General features: G+C 36.8%; 1 protein-coding gene across 2 annotated transcripts; it reads right to left on the reverse strand.

Moving 5' to 3' along the window:
* Positions 1-27,874, reverse strand: PCGF6 (polycomb group ring finger 6). 2 transcript variants are annotated; one of them, XM_007130553.4, is made up of 11 exons: positions 27,453-27,874; positions 26,380-26,479; positions 26,191-26,287; positions 25,336-25,391; positions 25,176-25,235; positions 24,110-24,218; positions 21,702-21,860; positions 19,434-19,461; positions 10,931-11,029; positions 5,241-5,327; positions 1-1,416 (listed from the first exon to the last, which is right to left on the reverse strand). In XM_007130553.4, exons 1-11 carry the CDS (start codon positions 27,813-27,815, stop codon positions 1,360-1,362), a joined length of 1,215 nt encoding a protein of 404 aa, XP_007130615.2. In that variant the 5' UTR covers positions 27,816-27,874; the 3' UTR covers positions 1-1,359. The 2 variants fall into 2 exon arrangements, with proteins under 2 accessions (XP_007130615.2, XP_007130616.2); XM_007130554.4 differs by lacking the exon at positions 21,702-21,860 and having other exon boundaries at positions 3-1,416.

Below are 27,874 nucleotides of genomic sequence, written 5' to 3' on the forward strand. Positions count from 1 at the left end.
AGAGATTTATACACAATTCACAAATTCTTTATAAAACATTGCCAATCTTTCTCCAATTGTAATTGTTTTTATGCAGACTTGGAAATTTTGCAGTGAAATAAGGTCTACAAAATATTTCTTTTAGAAAGCATCACAATGATAATTTTAGGCAAAATAGTCTTTTTAAAGTTTTAACTGAAATATTTGCATGCAAGTGAGTGAGCTCTCAAACACCCGTATTCTTTATCCCAGTGACAAAGTAATGCGAAAATGAACATTAAACTGACTTACTGAGGAAACAATGAACAAGTATTCTGTAAACTTCTCAAATTCACTCAAATTTTTTTTTTTTTGTGGTATGCAGGCCTCCCTCTGCCGCGGCCTCTCCCGTTGCGGAGCACAGGCTCCGGACGCTCAGGCTCAGCGGCCATGGCTCACGGGCCCAGCCGCTCCGCGGCATGTGGAATCCTCCCAGACCGGGGCGCGAACCCGGTTCCCCTGCATCGGCAGGCGGACGCGCAACCACTGCGCCACCAGGGAAGCCCCTCACTCAAATTTTTAAATTACTTTCAAAAGCAGTGCCATTACAAGGTATTGACAATCACATTATGTACTAAAAATGAATGTTAATCAAACTAACATTCAAAAAATAAAAATACTGTTGCAAAGAGGCACCCCTTGTTGTAAGGTATGTTAAAGGAGTCTTTATTACACTGAAGTCTTATGGTACGGGCCGTAAACCCTACAGGAGTCAGTCTCTTCAAACAGAAAAATTATAATCCATCCCTTTTAGAAGTGAATAATATCTCTTTAGTAGTGTTGCTGGTTGAAAAAAAAAAAGTTACAAGTTCGAAATAAGATGGCAACATACAAAAGTGGCCCATAGTTTTGGTCTTTGTCTAAGAGGCACATTCTGTAATTTAACAAAGACTGGCTTTAAATCTTCAGTTCAAAAGCACACTTCTTTTCCGAAAGGATGACTGCCCAACTGATGCCATTTCAGAGAGGAGAATCCTAACCACCAACTTGAAAGGGGTATGGCTCAATGAAGACAAAAACAAAAACACTAACTGATTTATCTCAAAGATTAGGAAACAAAATCAATGTCCAAGTATTTGAAATCATAAAAATTCATTGCTTTAAAAATTTCCCCCTGAGCTGTGGATGCTTTTTATATATAGTCTCTAGTAAAACAGATGCATTCTATAATACCAAGTTGTAATTATAAATCCTATGATTCTTGGTGCTGAAAATAGATAAGTTATGTCTCGAACAGCACAAAGTGATAGCAATTACACATTTCATGGAAATCTTTGGTGAGATGCAATCCTGCAGAAGTCTCCTTATTTTGTTTCCCTCCTCATAATACCCTTAGAATCTTCAAGTAATTTTCAAAGGAGAAACCACAAGTCCATAATGAAGGACCAGCAGACCATCCTGAAAACAAAAAAAGTGTTCTGCAGTTATTTAAAAATCAGTTACGTAAATGATCAAGTCAAAGATAGTTTATTTTTCATAACCCAACACTAATGTGAGATTCTTTGATTTAAAGAGAATAAAGGGTCCAAGATAAATAAACTTGCTTGTTCACTCACTTCATTACCAAACACTCCCTGTTAATGTACCTTTTTAATGACTCTCAGAAGAAAATTCTGAAACTACCAGGTATCCACAGTTAGTCACGGTTGTGTATGGCAAAACAGTTCTTCAAAAAGAACTAAAAGATACACATTTCATTCTGCACAGATTACTTAATATATCACCCAAGCACTGGACTTCTCTAAAAAAGACTCAATTATTATAAAGTATCATGGATCTGCTAAGAAAATAAAGCATTTATTTCCTACATAAATGCAGCTTACAACTAAAACAAGTGAGAAAATTTTGGAACTCTTACCCATTTAATGTATCATACATTTTACTTCCTCATTGAAGTCTGTTCAATACAATTCACCCTTTCTTTGATATCCAGAGTCATCATTATGAACAGTAACTGCACTGTGCTGTAACACAGTGATGTCCTCTGGGGTCGTGGGAAACTTAACCTGACAGTAAATGACTCCAGATACTTTGTTTCTTAGTCTTTTTATGTCTCCTCTCTTGATATCAGGTCTTAATTCTTTGTGCTCTCACCAAGGCTGCTTAAAAGTGTGCTTTTTAAGGTGTTATTTCTAATCTACTATGAACTGGAAAACTAGCTTAAAAGGAAGGCTCACTGGGGACGGGGCCTACTTTGAGCAACATATAGAGGGAGTGGTGGCATGCACGCCTTGCATTTCCAACCCTTCGCTAGCTATCGCTCTCTCTCTCTTTTTTTTTTTTTTGCGGTACGTGGGCCGCTCACTGTTGTGGCCTCTCCCGTTGCGGAGCACAGGCTCCGGACGCGCAGGCTCAGAGGCCATGGCTCACGGGCCTAGCCGATCCGCGGCATGTGGGATCTTCCCGGACCGGGGCACAAACCCGTGTCCCCTGCATCAGCAGGCGGACTCTCAACCACTGCGCCACCAGGGAAGCCCCTCTCTTTCTTTCTATTAAGCTTTTTCAATGGCTCCACTTCCTCATTTCTCATTCACTATTCAACTCATTGCAATCTGGCTTCTGTTACTGGCAACTTCGGTGAAAACTCACCAGAATTCTAGAAAGGGGTTCACCAATTCAAATGCCCACAAAGGCCAAAAAAGTAACATAAATGAATATGTGAGTCAGGTATGTAGTCAAATAGGGTATGCTGGGGCTTCCCTTCCCTGGTGGTGCAGTGGTTGAGAGTCCGCCTGCCGATGCGGGGAACACGGGTTCGTGCCCCGGTCCGGGAGGATCCCACATGCCGCGGAGCGGCTGGGCCCGTGAGCCATGGCCGCTGAGCCTGCGCGACCGGAGCCTGTGCTCCGCAGCGGGAGAGGCCACAACAGTGAGGGGCCCGCGTACCACAAAAAAAAAAAAAAAAAAAAAAGGGTATGTTGAGACCAGTGGTAAACCAGAGAGCAGACGCTTAGCTAAAGGAATTTAAACTCAAAAATATTTAAAACATAGAATAAGCCAAATATAGTCCCATACCATGTTTGGCCCACGGACCATCAGACCTGTTCTAGACTAACTAGTCTAATCAAAGTAAATGAATTTGTATTCTCACACACACAGAAGGATCCTATTAACATTTTTACATGAAAGAAATTACATTTTACATAATGTCAATTTTTTTGCATATAGTTATATTTCACAATTACAAGCTGTTTCAAAATCTCAAAACTTCAATACATGTATAAAATCGCATTTTATGAAATGAGATAAATTCCTTATAATTCAAATTTAAATCTATGTCTATTATGTTTATATTCCATGTAAATATATAGGAATATATAAATATTATTTATATTTTATATTTAGATGTCTCCATTCATGGTCTTCTTAAACTATCCAACCAGAGTGAATCTTCTAAAAGGTAAGTCAGATTATGTCTCTTCTGTCCTTGGCTCAAATCTCTCCGATCAATAGTTTCCCACTTCACTCAATTAAAATCCAAAGTTCATACTACGGCCTATAAAGTCCTGCATGGTTTTATTCCAACTGCTCAGATCTCAGCTCCTACCATTCTCTCCCTCACTTGCTACCTCCTAGCTTTCCCACTGCAGAGATATGTTATTCATTTAGCTAAGAGGTCCTGAGATTACATGACACATTGTTATCAATGAGGACTTTAATTAATTATATTTCAGGTTATTTAAGTTCTGGGACTTGCTCATCTCTGAATCTCCCCATGTCTAGAATAGTGCTCCGTAAATATTTTTTGAATTGAAGTCATATTTTCTACCCACTCCACTGACTTTGCGATTTTACTCCTAGATTCTTACATTTCTAATCAAGCTTAACTTTTAAAAAGACAATCGGGACTTCCCTGGTGGCGCAGTGGTTAAGAATCCGCCTGCCAATGCAGGGGACGCGGGTTTGAGCCCTGGTCCGGGAAGATCCCACATGCTGCGGAGCAACTGAGCCCGTGCGCCACAACTACTGAGCCTGTGCTCTAGAGCCCATGAGCCACAACTACTGAGCCCACATGCCACAACTACTGAAGCCTGAGCGCCTAGAGCCCATGCTCCGCAACAAGAGAAGCCCGCGCACGGTAACAAAGAGTAGCCCCCGCTCGCCGCAACTAGAGAAAGCCCGTGTGCAGCAACAAAGACCCAACGCAGCCAAAAATAAATAAATGAATTTATTTTAAAAAAAGACAATCATAAAAGACAATGATTTTCTAAGATTTCCGAAGTTTGACCTTATAAAATTTTAAGAAATGTTTTGTTTATATCTCTAAGTATGTTTTACTTAGCCAAGAAACAATTTTGCTTTTGTATTTTATGAAGAATCTTTTGAATTATTTGTTACCAAAATGTAGACAATTGGTATGGTACTATATATTTCTAAAAACATGTAAGAATAATCAAATAATCACCCAAATAAGTATTCAGCTACCCTTTTGTTAAGATTCTAAGCTTTAAGTTCAACTTTTTTAATAGGTGAACCTTGATTCTACCACTAACTAGCCAAGTGACCCTGGGCAAGTTACTTAATCTCTCTACACCAGTTTCCTCATCTATATGATCCACCAACGGATTTTAGAATTAGAGGGTAAAGTTCCAGGAGAAACTGGATCCTTCTCTTCATTAAAACTGTAAGTCTTATCTTGCTTTTCATGTATTGTGACCAGATTTCATATTATATTCCCACTCACATTATAGGCTAATTAAAATATCATAACGGTTACCATGGCTTCTTACCAATTGAGCAAGGAATGGTATGTGAATCTCTATAGCCTAATGAGTATCTACAAATTTTTCTTAAAGAAATGTCCTTGCAAATACATTTGCCCAGTAGTCTTCAAAGCTCTACTGCAATACTAGACAGAGAAAAAAGAAAAAAAGGCCTCTAGAATCAAACTGCCTGGGGTTTGAGCCCTGGCTCACTCACTCACTGTGGGTAAGTTACATGTCCTCTCTGTACCTTGGTTTCCTTATCTTTAAAATTGGGAAAAAAAGAATACCTACCTCATAAAACTATGAGGAATAAGAGAGCTAATCGATACAAATCATTTATAAGAATGCCTGACACACAGTAAGCATTCAATAAACATTAGCTTTATTATTTACAGTCCAGATAATTTTAAGAAAATTATAGAATATTTATTAAAACTTTATTGATAACATGGAACATTTTTCTTTCATTAAATAACTTGTCCATTAGGCATAAATATGGTAAAGTCTAAGACCTACCTGCATTGCTGCATCACCTATTGCACGTCGAATTTCCCTTAGAGTTTGATACCGCTCTAACAAGTGATCACCACAGATGATATCTACCTACAGGCAAATAAGAGTATAAGTTTGCTTTCCTGCTTCAGAAAACCATATGACAAAATGAGGAAGATCAACATAATTATTTTTAGACTAGACTTTGCTATTTTAGACTGATTAAACACTCTCAAGAAAGATTTTAGAAACTTTTTACAAATAAAGTAAAATGGAAGGAGCATTAGAGGACATAGCAGGACAAAGAACACTACAACAGACATTCAAAATGATTTCCTTGAATCTCTGAGAACAAGTTAAATCATATTTGATATGTTCAGCACAAGAAGGCACAGAAAAGTCTATTATTTAAAAAAGTTTCATGACACAGTGATTAAAAGGGCTTATAATGCTTAAAAAGGCAATCTTTAGTTATTTGAATAATTTTCTTAACGAGGAATATCTCATTTTCCAACAGTGGAAAGTCTACTACTGACATAAAGTACACAATAAGGGAACTGTTTTACAGATGGAACAATCTTAACAAGGTCTTTTCAGCCCTTTTAGTAAGGTCAAAGCTCTAAGATAAATCTACTTTTATATAGACTGCTCTAGGAAGAACGATATGGTTGTACATTTATATACTATATTGTAATATGATTCTAGTATACTCACGTGCTAGAAACAGAAATGCAAATCCTTATATTCTCTTTCACTGAGTACTCCTTTCCCATTGCCTTAAAACAGGAACAGGTCCTCAACATCTTATTAATACATATCACTTAACAGGCTCCCTCTCCTAATGTCCCTATTTAGCTTACAGCATGAAATTTCTCCTTGCTCCAAACCAAAATAGCAGCTCTAACTCCTATTTCTCCTCTTCCTTTCTTCTCACATGCAGTTACCAAGTCCTGTTGCTTCCTTCTTCACCATACCTTTTAAGTTCATATCATTCTTTCAACTGCTGCTCTTAGGCTTAAACCACTGAAACCGTCTCCTAACCAGATCTCCGACCTTCAAATTCCGTTTACTCTAAAAATCCTATGCGCTGCCAACATGTTAGTTTCCCTAAAACCTTCAGCATGGTTGGGTAAGAATAGTAAAAGCAGTTGCATTTAACTGAGCAGCCTCTATGCACAACATTTGTTACACTATATATTTGACATATGTTATCTCATTTTCACATTCCTGTGAGCTAGGTATTGTAATTCCCATTTTACAGATAGGACGCTAAGAAGTAAAGACATTAAACTTTCCTAAGGTCACAAAGCTAGTAAGCAGCAAAGTTCAGATCGGAACCCAGGTCTGTCCCCAGGTCTATCTTTCTCCAAAGATAAGTGCATGTCAGGGGCTGGCAAACTTTCTACAAAGAGCTAGATAATAAACATTTTAGGCTTGTGGGACTCTGTCACATGTGCTCAATTCTGTCACTGTAGCATGAAAGCAGCCATAGTATGGCTGTTCCAATAAAACATAATTCATAAAAAGATGGCAGGTTAGATTTGGCCCATAGGTCAGTTAGTCAAGCCCTGTGGTATCTCACAATGAATAACCTCCGATTAGTAACAACTTTTGTTTTATGCTTACCAGTTTTAAAGTTGGCAAAGCAATACTTGTTTGCAAAAGGACTTGAAAGCAATAATAGCAGATCTTGTGCACAGAACTTAGGTCCATGAAAAATTAAAGAACTTGGAAACTAACATTATGTTTTTATTAAGTATCCAGCAATCCAGAGACCACCACTCTTAGTGGGCTTTACCACATGGTATACATTTATGATTTGGTTACTACAATTTTCTTTTCAACTTAATCTTAACCCCCAGAGGTTAGCCATTAACTAACAGTTTGATGCATATGCTCCTAGATGCAATGTGTGCATGTGGGGATTTTGTTTTTGTTTTTCTAGAAATGGGATCATGTCACATATTTTGTTCTACATATTCTTAAAACACACACAGACACACACAAACAACAAAAACTTAATATACTATGGAATCTTTTGGAATGCATAGTTAGCTCTCTGTGTTTAATAGCTGCATAGTGTTCCATTTTATGAATATATCATAAACTATATATCCATCCTCCTGATAAACATTTAAACTACTTCTCATTTTACATGCTGATTTTTAAGTTACTTGACTGTAAATACTTCATAAATTAGTTCATTCAAACAGAATCACATCTCTGAGGGTGCCACAAACATGACCCACATATTTGATAATTTGCTAGAAGGACTCACAGGACTCAGCATGATCACAGCTATGAGTAATTACAGCAACACAGCAAGGATACACAGTCAGATCGCCAGTAAGGTAAAAAGATGTAGGTAGAGTCTGGAGAAATCCACGCACAGGCTTCCTACGCTCTTCCCTCCCAGTCCAAGAGGAGATAACACCCACACACTCTTTTCTCTAGCAGTGGAAATGCAGCCAATTTGTGCAGTGTTTCTGCTCAGGGAAGCCCATTAGAGGCTCAGAGTTTAGGGTTTTTATTGAGGGATGGTCATGTTGGTATTCTCTGCCTAGCAACTACCAAATTCCAGACTCCCAGTAGCAAAGCAGGTATTCATCATAGATCCCATTGTTTGTACAGTCTAGGTACAGGGAAACACCTTTAATAGTTAGGTAACTTTTCATATTAGCACAGGGAACTTTTTACAAGCCAACTTCCTAGATGCTAGGCAAGGGCCAACCTTGTAAGCCAGCCCTCTAAAGGCAGCAGCCTCAGGTCTGCTTTGTTAACTCTTTTCTGCATAATCTTTCTACCCTTTGGAGTATTAAGTCTTAGTTAGGAAGAATAACTACGATATTTCTGAATCTCAGAGCAGAAATCGTAACGTGAAGATAGTCTTAAGGGAAGAAAAACCCTTATCTTTTTAAAAGCAAGATCACACTAAAGCTTTCAAGACAGGATTTTTCACTGATTGAGCCAGTGCCACACTCATTCCTCTTTGTTCATACATACTTTTCTTTGAGAGAAAGTTCTTTTTTTCTTTGTCTGTCTGGCAAAAAAAAAAAAAAATCCATCCTTCAAATCCTTTCTTTGACCCCTCCAGAGTTAAATCATTCACTCTGTGCTCTTGTGGCACTCATCATATCCTATTGTCATTCAGTTGTTTACTTTTATATCTTTCCCACACAACTCGGAGTCACCCGGTGGCATTTTCTGTCTCATCTTTGTACTGGAGGCCAAGCACACAGATGCTCAATTTAGTACTAATAGATAGTAAATGAATGGTAGGTAGGGATACACCATATGACATGTTAGAGTCTCTGAAAAATGATGTGGAAACAATTCAATGATAGGGTTAAGGTCATATACTAAATAAATAATAAAAAAAGGAACCTGGGCTTCCCTGGTGGCGCAGCGGTTAAGAATCCGCCTGCCAATGCAGGGGACACGGGTTCAAGCCTTGCTCCGGGAAGATCCCGCAAGCCACGGAGCAACCAAGCTCGTGCGCCACAACTACTGAGCCTGCGCCCTAGAGCCCGTGAGCCTCAACTACTGAGGCCTGCATGCCTAGAGCCCGTGCTCTGCAACAAGAGAAGCCACTGTAATGAGAAAGCCAGCGCACTACAACAAAGAGCAGCCCCTGCTCACCTCAACTAGAGAAAGCCCACGCAGCAACGAAGACCCAACTCAGCCAAATAAATAAATTTATTTAAAAAAAAAACCTATCTTTTAAGATGGGATTAATTATGGTAGGATTAACAACAAAATCTACTACTACATCTTTTATACAGAGAATATTTAGTGATCAATGTGGTAATCATTTCAAAAAAGCAAAATAAGGTCTGAAGGTCAAATAATGTACAAAGGAACACAAGAGTTATTAAAAAACAAGATACAATAAGACAGCAATAAATTCAAAACACCACTAAATCAACCATGGTGATCCAGAGGCACTGGGCACTCTTATGTGAAAGAAATCTACTCAGATAATTATTGATTTCTGATTTGAATTAACTTAAATCTCTTAAGAACACATGTCTATATTTTTTTTAATCTTTCAGAACTGTCTTCCTTTTTTATTTTTATCTGCCACAAATAAATAATACTTTTAAAGGTATTTTATCATTTAACAGTACCCTAGTAATCATTCATTCCTGCTAGTAAATAACCATTTATGAAGGTCACATATCTGTAAACAAAGAATACATTTTCTATTTGGGACTAAATGGTTTTAAGGAAGGTCAGCACAGAAGGCTCAAGTGACTGGGTTGACCAAGAATTTTATTTTGTTTAATGGTTAAATAGCTCAATGTTTTGTTCATATTAGAAGTAACTCTTGTTTACTCTCTCTTGGATTTAGAAGGCTTAAACAATTTTAGTCACAAATGGGTCTGCATATTTGATAATTCTCTGTTCCACTATTTTAACATTTTGGTGAAATAGTAGTTTATGAATGTTACCAGCTATATAGTACCTGAATTAGGAAAAAATATTTACCTAAAGAGAGAAGAGCTGAGAGACAAAATTAAAGACTAAGCAAATTTTACATCATTTTATTTCAAAATGTTAAAAGCCTTGAATTCTGTGATATGAGGAAAAATAAACCCACATTTTTACACAATAAAACCAATTTAGAGCTTTGGCAACCAAATTTCTTAAAACACCACTGTGAAACTTATAAATGGCTCTGATCAATATCTAGCCACAGAGGAAGTAATCTATATCCTAAAGAAAGCCCTCTTGGGTGCCACTTCTTATTCTATATAATCAGGTGCAAGTCTTCTGATTTCTGCTTTTAGAAATAATAGACTGTTATGGGATTACTCACAATTCTTTGTTCAGGAGTCCCTAAACAGCTATCTATTTCTAACCAAAAGGCTAAGAATAACCTCAAGTATGCTTTGGCTATAAGGTGATAGATAAGTCATTTCCAATTTTCAGTTGCCATGAGATACAGCTAGCATTATGTCAAAGTCAGTAAGAGAAATCACATTTAATTGAATTTAATATATATTTAGTACCGGCAGATATTGATACTAAAAACATTAGCAAAATTTCAGATCTACAGCAAACAGACATTTTAGATAAAAATTATTCTATAAAATTTTACACATGATGGAGAATAACAAAAATCCCTTTTAAATTTGACTAATGAAAAAGCAGAGCTATATAAACGTGCATTTTCACTGGCCCACATTATTAAACTACGAGTTTATTTACACTTTATATGCAACAATACATGAGGTTTGAGATTTCCATCTTACAACAAGAAAGTATTATATAGCTAGAATGAGAGATCTTTTTCAATCCTTAAAAAACTAACAGAGTCTATATTAGACAGCTGTTTCACTTTTCTAGGTGTCTTGAGCTAAACACTGATAAATCCAAGGATGTCCTCTGAAGAGAAGTGAATGGATGGAAAAGTAAACTTTTGCTCTACTATCAAAAAGAAAAGAGCTGGTGCTGAAGCTCTAGAAGCTCTTTAATTGTTCTCACACCCTCAGCTTTTCTCTGAGACCCATAGATGGTCACCAATGGCAGCAAGTCAAATGTGATTAAATTTGGGGGTGGGGATCACTGTGTACCAGTATTCAATTAACATTTACAACATCTAAAATGTCATAAAACAAAAGCCACTGCATGAAATCCTAGAGGCGGTTCTTTCTTCAATATGTTAAAGGTAATCTCACAACTTCCTGTCTTTTTACACACATATACTCTACCTGACAAGCTGGATCAAGACCCATTTTTCTTCTGAGGAATTTTTCTACATGTCCAATAGTTGCTTCTCCTGAAACTCGGACAAACTTCTTTTCCAATGGCTACAAAAGTAAACAAACAAACCAATTTCAGATTAAGTATACATAAAATGTATAAACCTTAAAGCACATTTTATAGCAAAGATAATTCAATAGATTCAACAGATTTATGAAAGAAAAATTACTATGAAATTTGAGTTAATTTATCTATCAAACAAGAAAAAAAAGAATTTCTGCTTAGCTTCACCTCTCCAAAAAGTATGTCAACAATTTTTTTTAATAGAAAGGCTTACTGATTTGTTTTACTACCTCATCAAGAATAAACTTAAAATTTATTGACAGTAAATACCCAAGATTCAATGTCTAAAACAACCTGGTTTCTTCAACAAAAAAACTTCAGGGAAAAAAAAAAAACCAACCAAGGCTGAGGAGGAACCGCTAGACTAAAAAAGATACAAGGCCTATAAATAAGAGATATATCAACCAACTACAATATATGGATCTCATTTGGATCCTGATTTTTAAAAATCTTTAAAACAATTTTCATAAGACAATCTAGGAAATTTAAATAGCATGTGAATATTTAAGGAATTACTGTAAATTTTAAAAATGATAGTATTGGGACTACCCTGGTCGTCCAGTGGGTAAGACTCCGCACTCCCAGTGCAGGGGGCCTGGGTTCTATCCCTGGTCGGGGAACTAGAACCCACATGCATTCTGATACTAAGAGTTTGCATGCTGCAACTAAAGATCCCATGTGGGACTTCCCTGGTGGCACAGTGGATAAGACTCCATGTTCTCAATGCAGGGGGCCCAGGTTCAGTCCCTGGTTAGGCAACTGGACCCCATGTGCATGCTGCAACTAAGAGTTCTCACGCCACAACTAAGGAGCCCACGTGCTGCAACTAAGACCCGGTGCAACCAAATAAATATTAAAAAAAAGAAAAAAGATCCCGCATGCCACAGCGAAGATCCCACATGCTGCAACTAAGACCCAGCACAGCCAAAATAAATAATAAATAAATATTTTAAAAGCTGCTTTACACATTCAGATACAAGTTATAAAAATAAATAAATAAAAATTATAGTATCATTATTATGTTTTTATAAAATGTCCTTATCTTTTAGAAACAAACAATTATTTACTGATAAAATGATACAGTTTGGGATTTGCTTCAAGATTATTTAAGAGAAGTGTTAAAGGTATAGATGAACTGAGATTGGCCATGATTTTATAATTACTGAAGTTAAGTGATGTGTACATGGGCATTCATTTTACTATTCTGTCTACCTCTGTATGAGTTTGAAATTTTCTTTGAAAAGTGGAAAATAAAAAGATTAACATCTAGACGTATATGGCTGGAATCTGATCCAACGGTCTAAGGTGATAGGTAGAGAGACCATAGGGTTTTAAAGTAGAAACTAATGCTTACCTAGCCACTCTCTCTCTGAGGCAATTTTAAGGATACTACTATTAATAAAAATGAAAAGCTGGGGTAATAAGAACTAAAAGGGTACCTTTTTAGGAAAACGTGAACAATGTTTTTCTAGCACTAGCAGAGAGGGAGCCCAGAATTGCTACCAAGAGGACCCAGGCAGGTTAGGCACACATTTCTTCCATGTAACAGCACTCAGCTCTCTTATCTGTAATTTGGTTTCTTAAGAACTTTCCTAACAATAGATCTATCCCTTATTACCACAGTGCAGCAGATAGCATGTTAAGTACAGATACTCCAGAGACAGACTGGGTTTAAACCCTGGTTCTGCCGTTTTCTAGCTGCAAGTCTTTGGACAAGTTGCTAAACGCTTCTGTGTCTCCATTTCCCCATTTGTATTGTTAAAATAGAGATACTAATAGCACCTACCTCATAGAATTATCATAAGGAAAGTGTTAATATATGTAAATAACTATTAATAATTCCTGGCACATAGTAAGTACTTAGTTATTACTAGTGTATTGATTTCTTCTGTTCTTTATGTAAAGGAATCTAATTAGAGGACCTAGTTGTCATCATGGATACTGATATAATCTAGACAAAAACGGCAAAGGTTCGTGTTCTTTTAACGCAGGTTTAAGAATCATCTTGAAAATCTAAGGCAGTCTTTCTCACTAAGGAGCAGATACAGCAGTGCTCCAGGTGAAGTCTTGATGAAGGTACCGCATTGTAGGTGGCACTGCCTGATTAGCATAAGAATCCCATCATGTGCCTTGAGAAGCTGCTATTCTGGGTAATCTAGCTAGATGCCTTCCTGGCAACCAGTGCATTTCTGAAGGTCAATTTCTGGGGCTTACCATCTCAATAGTAGGCTTCAGGTATACCAACAGAGGACAATTCAATATTCATCATTTCTAGTTCTTGGTGAGCACTTCACCCCCAAGTGTTTATTAAGATTAATCCAACTTAGCTAAAGTTATCAATACTGTACTTTTTAGACCACCCACAACAGAATTATGAGATCTGCCAGTGACTGAAAGAAAAACATTGGCCTTGGCTTTCAAAGTTGGCTTCTCACGTGGTTAACCTTAGTCTTTTTTTTTTTTTTTAACCTTAGTCTTCATACCCCAGGCTCACAAGTTAACAGAATTTTTTTCCGATATAATTCAGATCCAGCTTTTTTAACAATTTGCTTTTTTTGTTTTTTGCCTTTTTTAAAAATCTTAAGGTTACAAAGCAGGTTCTCACCTAAATGGTCAACTCATTTTTTTTTCCTGCTGCATCTAATAGCCTCCTACCATCTGAATATAAACAGGAAAGAAAAATTCCACAGAAGAATTTTACTTCTTTGAAATTAAGCACAGCAATCTTCCCCACCATCTAAAACACAAAAGGTCAATTTGAGAAGAAAGTTGAAACAATAAGGTAGAATCTATAGGGAGATTTAAGAGACATTCAGTTATTTTCTGACTATAGAAAATGCATACCACTAAAAATACTGGGTGGCCAAAAAGTTTGGTCGTGTTTTTCCAAGTGAACTTTTTGGCCAACCCAATATCTTTTAAAAAGATGGTATCAAAAAAAAAAAAAAAAGGTATCAACTCATTTTACCTTGAAAAAATTCCTACCTCTGTCAACTGAAAATAGTTACCAACCCAGTCGCAAGGTAAATCCCTAGCAACCAGATGGTGAATTTGAAATACCACCAAAAGACACCTTGGAGAAATGACAGATTCTGTGTCTGGGGCAAGAGATGTACGAGTTGAGCATGGAACATCTTGTCATATCAGATAGCAAGGAACCTATCAGAGACCATGATTATCTATGACAAGACAATCTGAACATCAATAAAGATAATTAAAATGGGTTTAAACCACAAATATATTTAAATGCATGAGTTCATATTAAAGTAAAAACAAAAATACCTAATTGATTATGACTGGAGCATGCTAATGAACCAACTCATTATTTTGAACCTAGTAAGTCAAGAGAAAGAATCAGCATTTATTCCTTTTTTCCTATATGAATTTTACCACTGGCTAATCAAATAGAAGTTTCTCATTATTGAAGTATTTTAATAAAAGGAGGAGGAATGACAGCATCATTTTCCAAACCCTATTAAGTTAATGGGCTTAGACATTGAGTACCAATTGTTGCTAACAACACAAAGACACAAACAACCAGACATTAATGTGCCTCCAGATGGACAAAAACACCACAACCTATGAAGTATTCTTGGTCCCCTCAAATCAAACCTGTCTGATTAACACTCAGACTTAACTACTAGTTTATGGGGAAGACAGAGGACAGAAGAACATGTTAAATCATAGCACAGAGATGCAACATCAAAACCCAATCTGTAGGAAACTATAGCACAAATGACCCAGCTTTGTCAACAATGAATTGCAAGAAAAAAGAAACAGAAAACTTACAGATTTAAAAACCTATCAACCAATCACAGTGTGTGAACATTATTTGGATCCTGATTTACGATGTTAAAAAAACAAAACAAAACAAAACATCCACTACGATTGAGATAAAAACTTGTACACTGACTAGATATTTGGTAAGAAACTTATTTTCTTTATATTCGCCACTTCAACCTTTTGAAAAATCACAAACTTACAAAGAAGTTACAAGACTAGTAAATGAAGATCCAGATAGCCTTCACCTACTTTACAAATGATTAACACATTGCTATATTTGCTTCATCTCTTCCAATGTATGTAATATGTGTGTATATACGTGTACATTTATTATTTAAGTTACTTGCAGACACTGAGATATTTAACCCCTAAATATACCAGCAGTTATCATCTCAGCATAAAGGGACTCCCCTCTATAACTACAATATAATTATCAGGAAATTTATAACATTAATACAATGCAATTATTTAAATGGGTCCAAATTCATATTTCTCCAGTTGTCCTAATAATGTCCTTTACAAGTTGTTCTTATTTCAATCCAGAATCTAATGAAGGATTACACACTGCATTTTGTTGTCATGTTTCTGTAACCTCCTTTAATCTAGAATAGGTCTGTCACTTTATTTTTATCCTTCTCAACACTGAAATTCTGTAATTTTTTTTTTGGTATGCTACGTGGTCATTAAAAAAAGAGACTCATCTTTTAAGAGTACTGAAACACTTTACAAATGAAATGGCAAAATGCCAGGGATTTCATTCAGAATAATATTAGAAAGAAGGGACTTCCCTGGTGGCACAGTGGTTTAGAATCCGCCTGCCAATGCAGGGGACACGGGTTCGAGCCCTGGTCCAGGAAGATCTCACATGCAGCAGTGCAACTAAGCCTGTGCACCACAACTACTGAGCCTGTGCTCTAGAGCTCGCGTGCCACAACTGCTGAGCCTGCAAGCCACAACTACTGAAGCCCGCACCCCTAGAGCCCGTGTTCCGCAACAAGAGAAGCCACTGCAATGAGAAGCCCGCGCAACGCAACAGAGTAGCCCCTGCTCGCCGCAACCAGAGAAAGCCTGTGCACAGCAACAAAGACCCAACACAGCCAAAAGTTTAAAAAATAAATAAATTAATTTAAAAAAAAAAAAAGAAAAGAAAAGAATCCGCCTGCCAATGCAGGGGACACAGGTTCGACCCCTGGTCCGGGAAGGTCCCACATGCCAGGAAGCAAATAAGCCCATGCACCACAACTACTGAGACTGCACTCTAGAGCCCGTGAGCCACAACTACTAAAGCCCATGCACCTAGAGCCAATGCTCTGCAATAAGAGAAGCAACTGCAATGAGAAGCACATGCACCGCAACGAAGAGTAGCCCCCGCTCGCCACAGCTAGAGAGAAAGCCCACACGCAGCAAAGAAGACCCACCACAGCCAAAAATAAATAAATAAAAATAAATTTAAAAAAAAAAAAAAGAAAGAAAGAAGGGAAGTGTGGGAATTCCCTGGTGGCCTAGTAGTTAGGATTTGGCGCTTTCACTGCTGTGGCCCGGGTTCAGTCCCTGGCGGGGAAGTGAGATCCCACAAGCCGTGTGGCAAGGCCAAAAAAAAAAGAAAGAAGGGAAGTGGAAGGAGGTATAAAAGAAATTAAATTGATCATTAGTTAATTGGCAAAGCTGTGTGATGGATACATGGAGGTTCTATTCTGTGTACTCCAGTATATTTAAACATTTTCATCATTAAAAGTTAAAGAAAAAATTTTCTGAACTATATTACTGCTTGGTGAAACACTTTTAAATTAAATGTAGCAAACAGACTTTATGATTTTCATGCCATAAGTGTACATGGTGAATAGTTTAACTAGGCATCATCCTAGTCAGACATATTTATTTGAACAATAAATAAAAGGTATAAAAACAGCTTTTTAAGTAGTAGAGAATACTGAGCTATAATATCAAAAGCTAGAACTCCCTTATAAATACAGAATTAAAAGAAAAATGTTAAGATTGCCAATGTGTTAGCTAAGAAAATATAAAAAAAAGACTTTTAGCAAAGTAAAAATAGTCAAAATATGCAGAAATAGGATCATTTGTTTCTAAAACAATATATTCATTACCTCTTATAGACATAAGCCTGCATATTAACATCAGTATCATTAGTTAACAGTGAAAACTTAATGCCTCAAAACTATAAGAACAGTATAATAAACTTCTATAAACCTAGCTTTACCAACTCAAAGCCAATCTTGTTTTAAATATACCCCACCCATTTCCTATCCGAACTGCTTCCTGGCCCCCATTCTCCAGTTTTGTTTTGAAGCAAACCCCAGACACATCATTTCATTTGAATTACTTCAGTATATATCTCTAAAAAATAAGAACTCTTTTTAAAAACATAATACCACTATCATACTTTAAAATTCCTTGATATCAGAAAATAGACAGTAAATATACAAATTTCACCATCTCAATTTTCTTACCTTAGAAAATGATTTTATTATTTTTAGGGTTGTCATTACAGAGAGAATAAAAATAAAACAAAGATTTCACACACAAAATATAATAACCAGTGATGGACTCAAGCTAAAATTCTAATTTATGCATATATTATTTTTATCAGATATATTTTTGTATTCTCAAATGTATACACTAAATATACTACAAACAATGCTTCTATTCGAAGTTTCTATTGGATCTTGGCTTGTTTTTTAAAATTTAACAGCTTTATTGAGATATAATTCACATATCATTAAATTCACCATTTTAAAGTATACAATTCAATGGTTTTTAGTACATCTATAAATTTGTGCAACTATCACCATTATCTAATTTCAGAACATTTTCATCACCCAAAAAGAAACCCGTACCAATTATTAATCACTCCCAATTTCCCCTCTCCCCCAAGCCTCTGGAAACCACTAATCTACTTCCTTTCTCTATGCTTTTGCCTATATTGGACATTTCATATAAATGGCATAATATAACATGGTCTTTGGGTGCCTGGATTCTTTCACTTAACATGTCTTCGAGGTTCATCCAGGTTGTAGCATGTATCAATATTTCATTCCTTTTTATTGCCAAATACTATTCCATTGTATGGATATATCATGTTTGGTGTACCCATTCATCAGCTGATGGATATCTGGGTTACTTACAATTTGGGGCTATCATCTCATAAATTTTTTAGTTTATTTTCAAATCCAATCCAAATAAATGCCATACACTGATGCCCTTGAGTCTCTTTTAATCAGTATGTTCTATCTACATGTTCCCTCTTTACGTCTTTCCCTTTTATTTGCTGAAGAAACAGAACTGTTCGTCCTGCAGTTTTCCACTGTCTAGATTTGGCTTATTATATATTCTTACAGAGTAATTTAATAAGTTCCTGTGTCCCCTGGATTTCCTGTAAATTAGTAATCTAGCGGTATGATCAGCTTCACATTTCTTTTGGCAAGAACACTTCATAGGTGGTAGTGTCATATTTTTTTGATGTATGAGGATCATAACTACATAAATATTCTAAGCGCATATGTGCTTTCGCGGAAGCAATAGGCTAATATTTTAATTTAATTTTTAGTTCTTTCTTCACGAGATTTTTATACTCTGTTGGCTCGTCTGGCTACTACAGGTCACTGGACAGGTGTCTTCAGTGAACTCTAGGAGCATATGACTCTATACTTGTCCCATATAGAAACTTATATGCTACTTTCCCACCCAGCACACTACGAAAGGACTTCCTAAAGTTAATCACCGTAAGTTTGGTACTTTACAACTTAGAAGAGGTAAAAAATTACCAAACCTAACACTGCATTCCCTCCATCACAATGATCTCTGGGAAAAACCTATAATATACTTCATCCAGAAAAGTACTCATTTCTTCCTATGCTTCAATTCATGTCCCCTAAGCCATTATAGTCACAAAACAAAACACTATGCCCAACCAGGTATAATTCACCCATATTTTAGTATAGACTTTGACAAAGTCACTGAAAATCTAAGCAGATCAAAGTCAACTATTTCCTTATATATTTATAAGCCCAAGTAACCATAGGCCTGATTTACCCCTTTTAAAAAAGTCACCTTTTCCTGAATGACTCATACTATAGGAGCAACACCATGTACAACGGCACCTGTGATACTGAAGCCTTTAAGACAACTCTGAACTTAAGTATGTTACAAAAGAGTTCATTCTTACCTTTAAAGTTTCAGTAAATGATTGAAGTAACAAGTTGGGGCAGGCTAACTTCAACCAAAGATGTTACATGCAAATGAAATTTTAAGCTCATATTTAACTCTAAATGCCAAATATACAAAAAATGCTTTGAAACATTTTTTTAATCACCGAATTAACACAGCATTTGGTTTCAGTTTTTAAAATTACTTATTTTTCCTTAGACCACTGTTCTGAATTAATAACAAATCCCTACTTAATACCTCTTTTCTCATAAACCTATTATAAGAGAGCATTACTGAATGTACTTCATATTTCAACAAGTTTTATTTATAGAACAAATTTTATAGACTGTAATTGAAGACAGTCTCCATAAGATTGCTAACCTGAAATTTGTGTGCTACAGGGTCCTCTTGTAAAGTAAATGAAAAATAAAAATAAAATACCTTAAAATGTCCCGTGCCTTCATTAGCACTGAAAAACGAAAGCAAAATTAATCAATTTTTGAACTATATGTTTAATTATATAACACAGAAAAATAACATAAATACACATATTTGAGGAACATCAACTTAATTTTAAAACATGGTCACCTAACCCTTTATGAAATAAACAAATGTAGTTAATCGTCATATCTGCCACCTAGTGGTAAGGCAAAGGCAGTTTTATACAGTATTTTACATTGCTTTGTATATTTACTTCCAGGAGTTAAAAGTATACTCTTAATATTTCTATTTCCCCCACATGTAGCATTCTAACATTTTCTATCTTAAAGTAAAACTTCTTTTTTTTCTGCCATAATTAATGTGTTTTTTTCTTGATAGCAACGTTTACAAGATAGAGTCCTTACAAGAAAGCTGCTACATTTCCTGTTGTTTTACTTGTAACATAATCACCTGGGCATGATTTACTCAGTTTGCTTTTCCCCTAAAAGTACAAAGAGATTTCTTGATTACATCAATTACTTTTATATCATGAGGAGACAAGGAACAAACTTTTTTTGACCATCTACTACACACCAGGCATTATATTAGGTCTTCATATATTATGCATGTTTTTCATTCAGTTCTCACAGTAACCCTTTAAGTCAGCATTAGAATCACCGTTCTACAGATAAGGAAAATTAAGCTCAGAGAGGCTGAATAACTTGCTTAAGGTCACACAGCTAGTAAGTAATAAAGCTGGGTTTCAAACGCGGGTGTACATATCAAAGCCCACATTCTTTGTTTTTTTTCGGCCACGCTGCACTGGATCTTAGTTCCCCTGACCAGAGACTGAACCTGGGCCAGGGCAGTGAAAGCGTTGAGTCCTAACCGCTGGACCGCCAGGGAATTCCCAAAGCTCACATTCTTTCTTCCCTATCATGTTGTGAAGAATAGGCAAGATCACGATTGCATCATCTAGAGTATTCTTATAATACAAATATAGAGAAATATATTAATATACGATATAGATAGTATAAATATCTATTTATAGAATGTTATATTGACAAACATAAAACATAATTTATGTATACACATTATATATAGATGTAAATCTAAGATTATAATATCTTAAGAGTTACAAAATAAAATATCCTCGGGAATTCCCTGGTGGTCCAGTGGTTAGGACTCCGTGCTTTCACTGCCAAGGACGCAAGTCAATCCCTGGTTGGGGAACTAAGATCCTGCAAGCCGCGCAGCCAAAATAAATAAATAAATAAAATACCTTTTTCATTATAAAAATTATCTCTATAGAATCCATGATATATGGGCATCTGGCTTCTGCTTGAATATCTAAAGAGATAGCCTCTTAACTTAAAAGTCGGTTCATTCCCTTTGTGGGCAACTTTGTTAGATATTGCTTGCTTGCACTGAATTAAATATGTTTCTCCCTGTAATTTATACCTATTGGTCCTAGTTTTGCCTTTTGGTACTCTTGTGAATTAGATTCAATCTTTCTGCTACTACACATGACATGGTTTTCACGCCTTTTACTATTCTGATTACACCTCAATTTACTAACATCTCTCTTAAAATGTAGTGCCTAGAGCTGAACATAAGACCCCAGTTGGATAACATAGCATACAGTGGGATAGCACCTCCCTGGTTTACTGAACACCACTGAGTTTAAGATTGCATTAAATTTTTGCCATATCTTCTCTCATACACTTATTTCATGTGAGTCCTTTTCTTTACTAGGCAGATGTTGTACACATTACAGCACCACAGACTACTTTAATCTTTATTTCTGAATGACCCTGCATTATTTCAATATTCATATACTGATAATAGTTTAGACATGTTAGGAATACCATATGTTGATTCTTATAACAATCCTGTGAGTTGGTATTATAATCCCCAATTTAGAAATATGGAAACTGATGATCAGAGAAGTTAAGCTACATCCTAGGGGTTACATACCTTGAATTACACTCTGCAAAGTCTATGCTCTTTCTATATACACTATACTGCCTAAGGTTATTTCTTTTTATAATCTTCTACTTTACACATAGAAACTGAAGAACAAAAAGGAGAAGTACTGTACAAGACTATCTTAAGGTCACAAAACATGCATACCAAATTTAGGGGGGCGGGGAATCTCATATTCATTCCAGTGGTTGAAAAATCACTTCCTCGGGCTGAACCTACCTCAGGATTCTTGCTAATCCAATTCAAGCAGGGTCACCAGCTGGACCAAATTTGCCCTTGTACTTGCATCAGGTTAAAACTCACCTGCCATTCGTCCTGCCATGAAAGAGCTTCCTATGGGTTACCCTCAGTTGCCTGACTTCAGTGGTAACACCAAGCTTTTCAATGTAGTAAACATGTGGGGATTTAACTCTGAGGACTGGCGACTTCTTCAAAAGGACTCTTTGCCACATTGGAAGCTTTCTTCCCCATAACCATTTGAAAACAGATAAAAGACTATTTTATGATGTAGACAGACTACTCATCATAATCATCAACATAAAAGGTTCAATTCTCTTGTTTTACAGATAGGGAAGCTGAAGCTCTGAGAAGTTAAAAATACAAGTTCCATGAGGGCAAGGGCCATGGCTGACTTATTCCAATTACATTCCCAGCAGCTAGCAGAGTGCTGTGCTGGTACACAGCAGGACCTTAATAAACATCTTATGAATACACAGAAAGTGATTAGCTCCATTTTACAAAGCTATATGACAAAGGAGCTAGGACTTAAATAGAGATCTTATTCCAAGTGAGGGCTCTTTTTTTCTACATCAGGGAATGTGTTAACAATGTAACAACTCCAGTAAGTGGTAATGACTGCTTTGACCACAGTACTCAAGTCTCACTCATTAGGAAAGCCTGCCATGATTAAGTATTGATTTCTCCTTTGGACAGACAGAGGTAATGTAGCACACTTGTCACATATTTGCCATCTTTGCATTACTGCCACTTTTCAAAAAAGGTATAAAAACACTGTCAGTTCCAACTGTGCTTAGTGGAAAAGGTTACATTTCCCGAAAATTTTTTTTTTAGAAATATAAATTCCTTTCAATTTTCAAATTTTAATTAACTTAGACTTACTTAAAATCAAGTTACATGGTAAAAAGTCAAATACAATGAAAAGTAAGACTTTTTCCAATCCTATACTCATACACTCCAGTGCCCTTTTTTAGAAGCAACTGCTATCAACATTTTCTTATATGTCCTTTGAGGAAGGTCTGTGCCTGTGGGGAAAAAATATATATATATGTATATATGCCCACCACCCGCTTTTAAAAAAAACATAAAGAGCACATGCTATATATTCTCTTCTGCATCTTGCTTTTTTCACTTGAGAAAGTGAATTTTGGCAATTGTTCCATATTAGCACATACGTTACTAGCACATGTTCATTGCTATATACCACTATTTTACCAGTTCCCTTTTGGACATTTAGGTTGGAACACATTCTTTAATAACAGAAATTGCTGGTTTAAAGGCTGGTATTACATGATTTCTTCTCATTCTTCTAAAGAGATCTTTATTTCATTATCATCAACCACTACTACGTGGGCTCTGTGGAGGCATAAGAAAGGCTTCTCGCCTCTCAGGGATCCTTAATATCAGTTGAGAACACAGGATGAATACATAAAGAGATAAATACAACATAGTACAAGCTACATACTAAATAAATAATACAGGCAAGCTAGAGTTATAAGGAGGAAGTGACTGAGAAGTCAAATAGTCATCAGTGACATAAAATGGAAGACCTAGATCTTCCAAGAAAGGCATTTTAGTTTATCCTGCAAACTATGGCATTATTTTGAAAACTACAGTTTGATACAGGCCAACTCTATGATGACAGTCGGCCTAACAATATTGCAGGATATTGTTAATGGAGGATAATGGAGTACACCATATGTTACAGTGTTTGAAAGAAGCAATTTTTATTAATTAGGGAGATATCCAACTACTTTGGAAAATAATTTGGCAAAACCAAGTAAAGCTGAAGACGAACATATCCCAAGACACAGCAAATCTACACTCTTAGAGAAATATCTCATATATATATATATATAAGGAGATACATAAAAAATGCTTAAAGCAACAGTGTTTATAATAGCAAAAAAATTGGAAACAAAGTGTTCCACAGTACAAGAAAAGATAAATTATGGTATATTTATTTTAAGGGAATACCAGGCAATGGTGAAAATGAGTGAACTAGTTATACATTTTAGCATGGATGAATCACACAATGCTGAGTGAGAAAAGCAAGTTAGAAAACATGGTATGATACCATTTAAAGTTTTAAGTGGCCAAAAACAATTCTACATATTGTTTAGAAATAGATACACATGTGGCAAACACATAAAAAAATGCACGGGAATGACAATCATTACTTTTAGAAGAGTAGTTATTAACCTCTAAGGGAAAGGGGGAATGAACAGGAAGAGGTAGCCAAGTGCCTTCTGCCATATTAGCATGGTTTATTTCAAAAGCCAGATGATGGAGATACAAGTGGTTATTTTACTACTCTTTAGTACCTTTTTCTAAGTCTTAAATATTTCAGAATTATTTTTTAAAAGGATATCAGAAAAACTCGATATGACCTTAGTTCAGGATGATTTTGTAACTGTTGGGACTTAAAAAATTCTTTATTTTAAAGTTCAGAGGTAGAGGTTTAGGGTACTCACCCAATAAACTCTAGTAATAAAGACATGTCAAGTTCAGGTGGAATACGAAACACTGATTCTAAGACTTTCTTAGATCTTCCTTTGCTCGAAGGGACTGGCTGTGGAACAGCTATTTGATAGCCAAACAAAAAAGTTGAGTTAGAATATAAATATCATAAACTGAGATCTTTGGAAAATAATTACAGAAATTTAACTATGTTGACTATTTAAAAGATCACAAAGCACTCACTCTCCCTTTTTAAAATATTATCAGTTAATCTGTCAAAGCCAGTGAAATTAATGACAAGCCTCAGGAGCACTCCACAATGGAAGGCAGACATGTATGGCTGGTTTATCAGGGCCACAGAGAGAGCTCAGCATAACAGTAACAATAGCTGTAGGTAGCCCTTAATAAGCAGTACTATGTGCCAGGGCTCAGGGCTCATGTTTAGCACTTTACATGCACCATCTCATTTAGCCTTTATTATAATTGCATGACATAGGTACTAATGCTTTTTTTAAAAAAAATTTTATTGGAGTATAGTTGATTTACAATTTTGTGTACTTTAACTGTAAAGAAAATGAGATTACAGTTTAATGAGGTTAGGCAATTTGCCTAAAGTCACCCACATAGTAAGTGGAAGAATGAAGATTTAAACCCAAATCTAACTTCCATACTGTGACATTACCATCGTTATAAAAACTAATATTTGAGCAGTTACTATGTTCCAGGCACTGTTTTAAGTGCTTTGTATTACTCAATGTATCCTTACAACAATTTATAAAGTATTATGATTATCCCTGCTTTATAGAAGAGGAAACTGAGACATTTAAGTAATTTGCCAAAGTCATACACCTAGTAAGGTGGCAGAGCTAGGATCACACTCAATATAGCTCCAGAGCCTGTACTCTTTAATCCTTATAAATAATTAAATTGGATTACAGTAAATCATTACCTTCAAAATCTTTCTCTCTCTTTGATCATAAAATAACCAGCTATCACCAAAAAGAACCTCAAAGGGAGTAAATTTTATTAAGTTAGTATTCTTTAATCTATAAATACATTATGGTATACACCCAAACTTACCAGGTTTAGGTACTTCTAGACCTCTTTCTTTATAGAAATCATGCATTTGCTTTTTTTCTCCTAAAAAATGATAAAACACAGACTAAATTACACTTAAAATGTAACTAGCAGAGTCAGAAGAGATTCTGGGATTCACAACTATGTAATAAAATAAACTTACTTTCCTCTAGATTGATCACTAATTTGTACACTATGTCTTGTAACTGTCGGTCCAACCTAATAAAAGGAAAGGATGGAGAATACCTCAGAATTCAGAAAATGCATTTGGTACAGAGTGAATGATGCTCTTTGTAAGTAACTGTTTTCTCTTAGGGGGGACTATCTCCTTTCTCAGAGCTGAGTTACTTTTAGGTAGCACTCATGGTTCTCATCTGAGAGAACCTCAAGTAATTGTATGTGATCATAATTACAAGTAATTATAGACTCTTGAACTATTTGCTAAATTTTCCATGTGAAAACTGGTCTTATTCCCTTAATAAGAATGTGAGCTTGAGGGCAGAGACTGTATTTTGAAATTCTGTGTATCATCTGCAAAATACTCTTCTATGAAGGTAGTAAAAACATAATAGTATTTGCTAAACAAATGAAAGCAGGTCACCTTTAGTGTTTTTCTTCCCTTAGGAAACTGAGCATGAACTGAAAATTTAATAAGCCACAATGACCTATGACAGACAGGCTTTTCTAAAGAGGCCAGTTATTTCAGGTATTAGTTTTAAAAATAGAATTCTGGATACACAGAAAAGGATAAGCCTAAACTAGCCTCATCAACTTGACTGATGAAATTAAAATCTTCAAGAAAAGAGATCTGTGCCTTTTTTTTTTTTTTTTAAAGTTCCCAGCGGATATCACAGTGCCTGGTACACAGTAAGTGCTCTATATGTATTTCTTTAAAGAATATGTATTTCCCTTTCTCGTCATTTTGAGACAGGTCAAGAATTTATTACCAATTACACAATTTCAAGTTTTCAGAAAAAGTATACCTAAAATATAAATTTTACTTATATATTCTTCTTACCTTATGTTGTAAAGAGGTTGTGTCTGATGTACTACTATGTTGCATTTTGGACACCTGTTGCTATAGTAAAAGTGTCTTACAATGCAGCTTTTACAAACTGTTGAAAAAAAAATGTTGAAATTAGAATACTTTCAAGACATTTCAAAAATTGAACATATTATTTGGAAATATGATGAACTATATGCTTACATGTATGAAGACATTCTGTAATGGTTGTTGCATCTATTAAGTAACCTTTGCAAATGGAACACAAGATGTATGGGGTCAGCTCAGAGAGATTTATCAGGCGCTGCAAATGCAATAGAAATAGTTTTAAAATATAAAAATACTTTTTTTTTTTTTTTTTTGCGGTACGCGGGCCTCTCACTGTTGTGGCCTCTCCCGTTGCGGCGCACAGGCTCAGCGGCCATGTCTCACGGGCCCAGCCGCTCCGCGGCAGGTGGGATCTTACCGGACCAGGGCACGAACCCGTGTCCCCTGCATCGGCAGGTGGACTCTCAACCACTGCGCCACCAGAGAAGCCCTCAAGTCCTTGCCTTTTCAAATTCTTAAGCGATAATCCCCAAATTTTATTAGCAACATTGTGTAGCTTACTTTGCAACATGGAAACATGTTACAGTACCTCCAACCCTTCAAACACTCTCATCAAAGTTACAATAACACAATATAAAAGTTACAATACAAAGTTACAATAACACAATATAAACCAACGTTCCGAAAAGATCTCATTCTTTTGGAGATACTGTATATTGCCAGATGAGGGGCATCTTACTATATGAATTATCGCGAAATGGACAAACTTTCCGGATACTGGTGTTTAATATTAATTCTGACTGGCTAGGTATATTGTCTAACTTTATGAAGTATGCGCTGCCCCATTAAAAAAAAAAAAAAATCTCCCAATTAGAGACTGACTAGGTGGGGAAGGGTTTCCCATCCTCTCAACACCCTGTAGAAAGGGACTGTTTCCCCGGCCCACTGTAAGCCCCTGGAGGGCAGCAGGCCGATACCCTTGGTACCTACATCCCTGGCACGCAGTAGCTTCAATGAGTGAGTCGGACCCAGAGAGCTTAAGGGACTGCAGGAAGGTTACAATATGAGTCGGCAGGGAACCGGGCCGGGACAGAAGGCCGGTCCGCGCCACAAGCAGGCAGCGCAAGGAGAGGTGAGGGTCCGTGCAAGTGCCAAAGGCTTCAGCGGCGAGCGGGGAACCCGGCCCTAATTGAGGAGGCCCGGCGTGGTCAAACAGGGGCTATCAATACCTCCTCCTCGTCCTCGGAGTCCGGCCGGCCCCCCTCCAGCCTCAGCGAGAAGTGGCTCATCTCTTCCTCCTCTTCCTCCTCTTCTTCCTCCTCCAGGTCCTCATCCTCTTCCAACTCCTCGTCCTCGTCCTCGAAGCGGCCCCTCAAGCGGCCCAGGCTGCGCTCCGGCTCCAGCTCAGGGGGCCGGGAGCCCGAGCAGCCGGGAGCCCCCGCCTCGGGCAGTGGCGGCTGGCCCTCCTCACCCGCTGCGGGCGCCGGGGTAAGGGCAGGCGGGGAGACGGGAGGCGGGGGCGGCATGGCTGCGGCTCCCTCGGCCTTGGCAGAGCCCGCGGTGCCTGCCGTTATCACAGGGACCCCCTCCATGCCGGGGGTAGAGACCAGGCGAGGCGAGACCGAGACCAGGTGGCTGGATAGCGCGGGAG

The sequence above is a fragment of the Physeter macrocephalus genome, chromosome 20 (assembly GCF_002837175.3).
Source record: "Physeter macrocephalus isolate SW-GA chromosome 20, ASM283717v5, whole genome shotgun sequence".
Lineage (NCBI taxonomy): Eukaryota > Metazoa > Chordata > Mammalia > Artiodactyla > Physeteridae > Physeter > Physeter macrocephalus.

Excerpts from the sequence above, each read along its gene's own strand:
- PCGF6 (XM_007130553.4), bottom strand. The coding sequence starts at position 27,815 with ATGGAGGGGGTCCCTGTGATAACGGCAGGCACCGCGGGCTCTGCCAAG. Across the intron at positions 25,236-25,335 it reads AGTGATCAATCTAGAGGAAA|GAGAAAAAAAGCAAATGCAT; the intron begins GTAAGTTTATTT and ends ATCATTTTTTAG. Across the intron at positions 24,219-25,175 it reads TCTAGAAGTACCTAAACCTG|CTGTTCCACAGCCAGTCCCT; the intron begins GTAAGTTTGGGT and ends GCTATCAAATAG.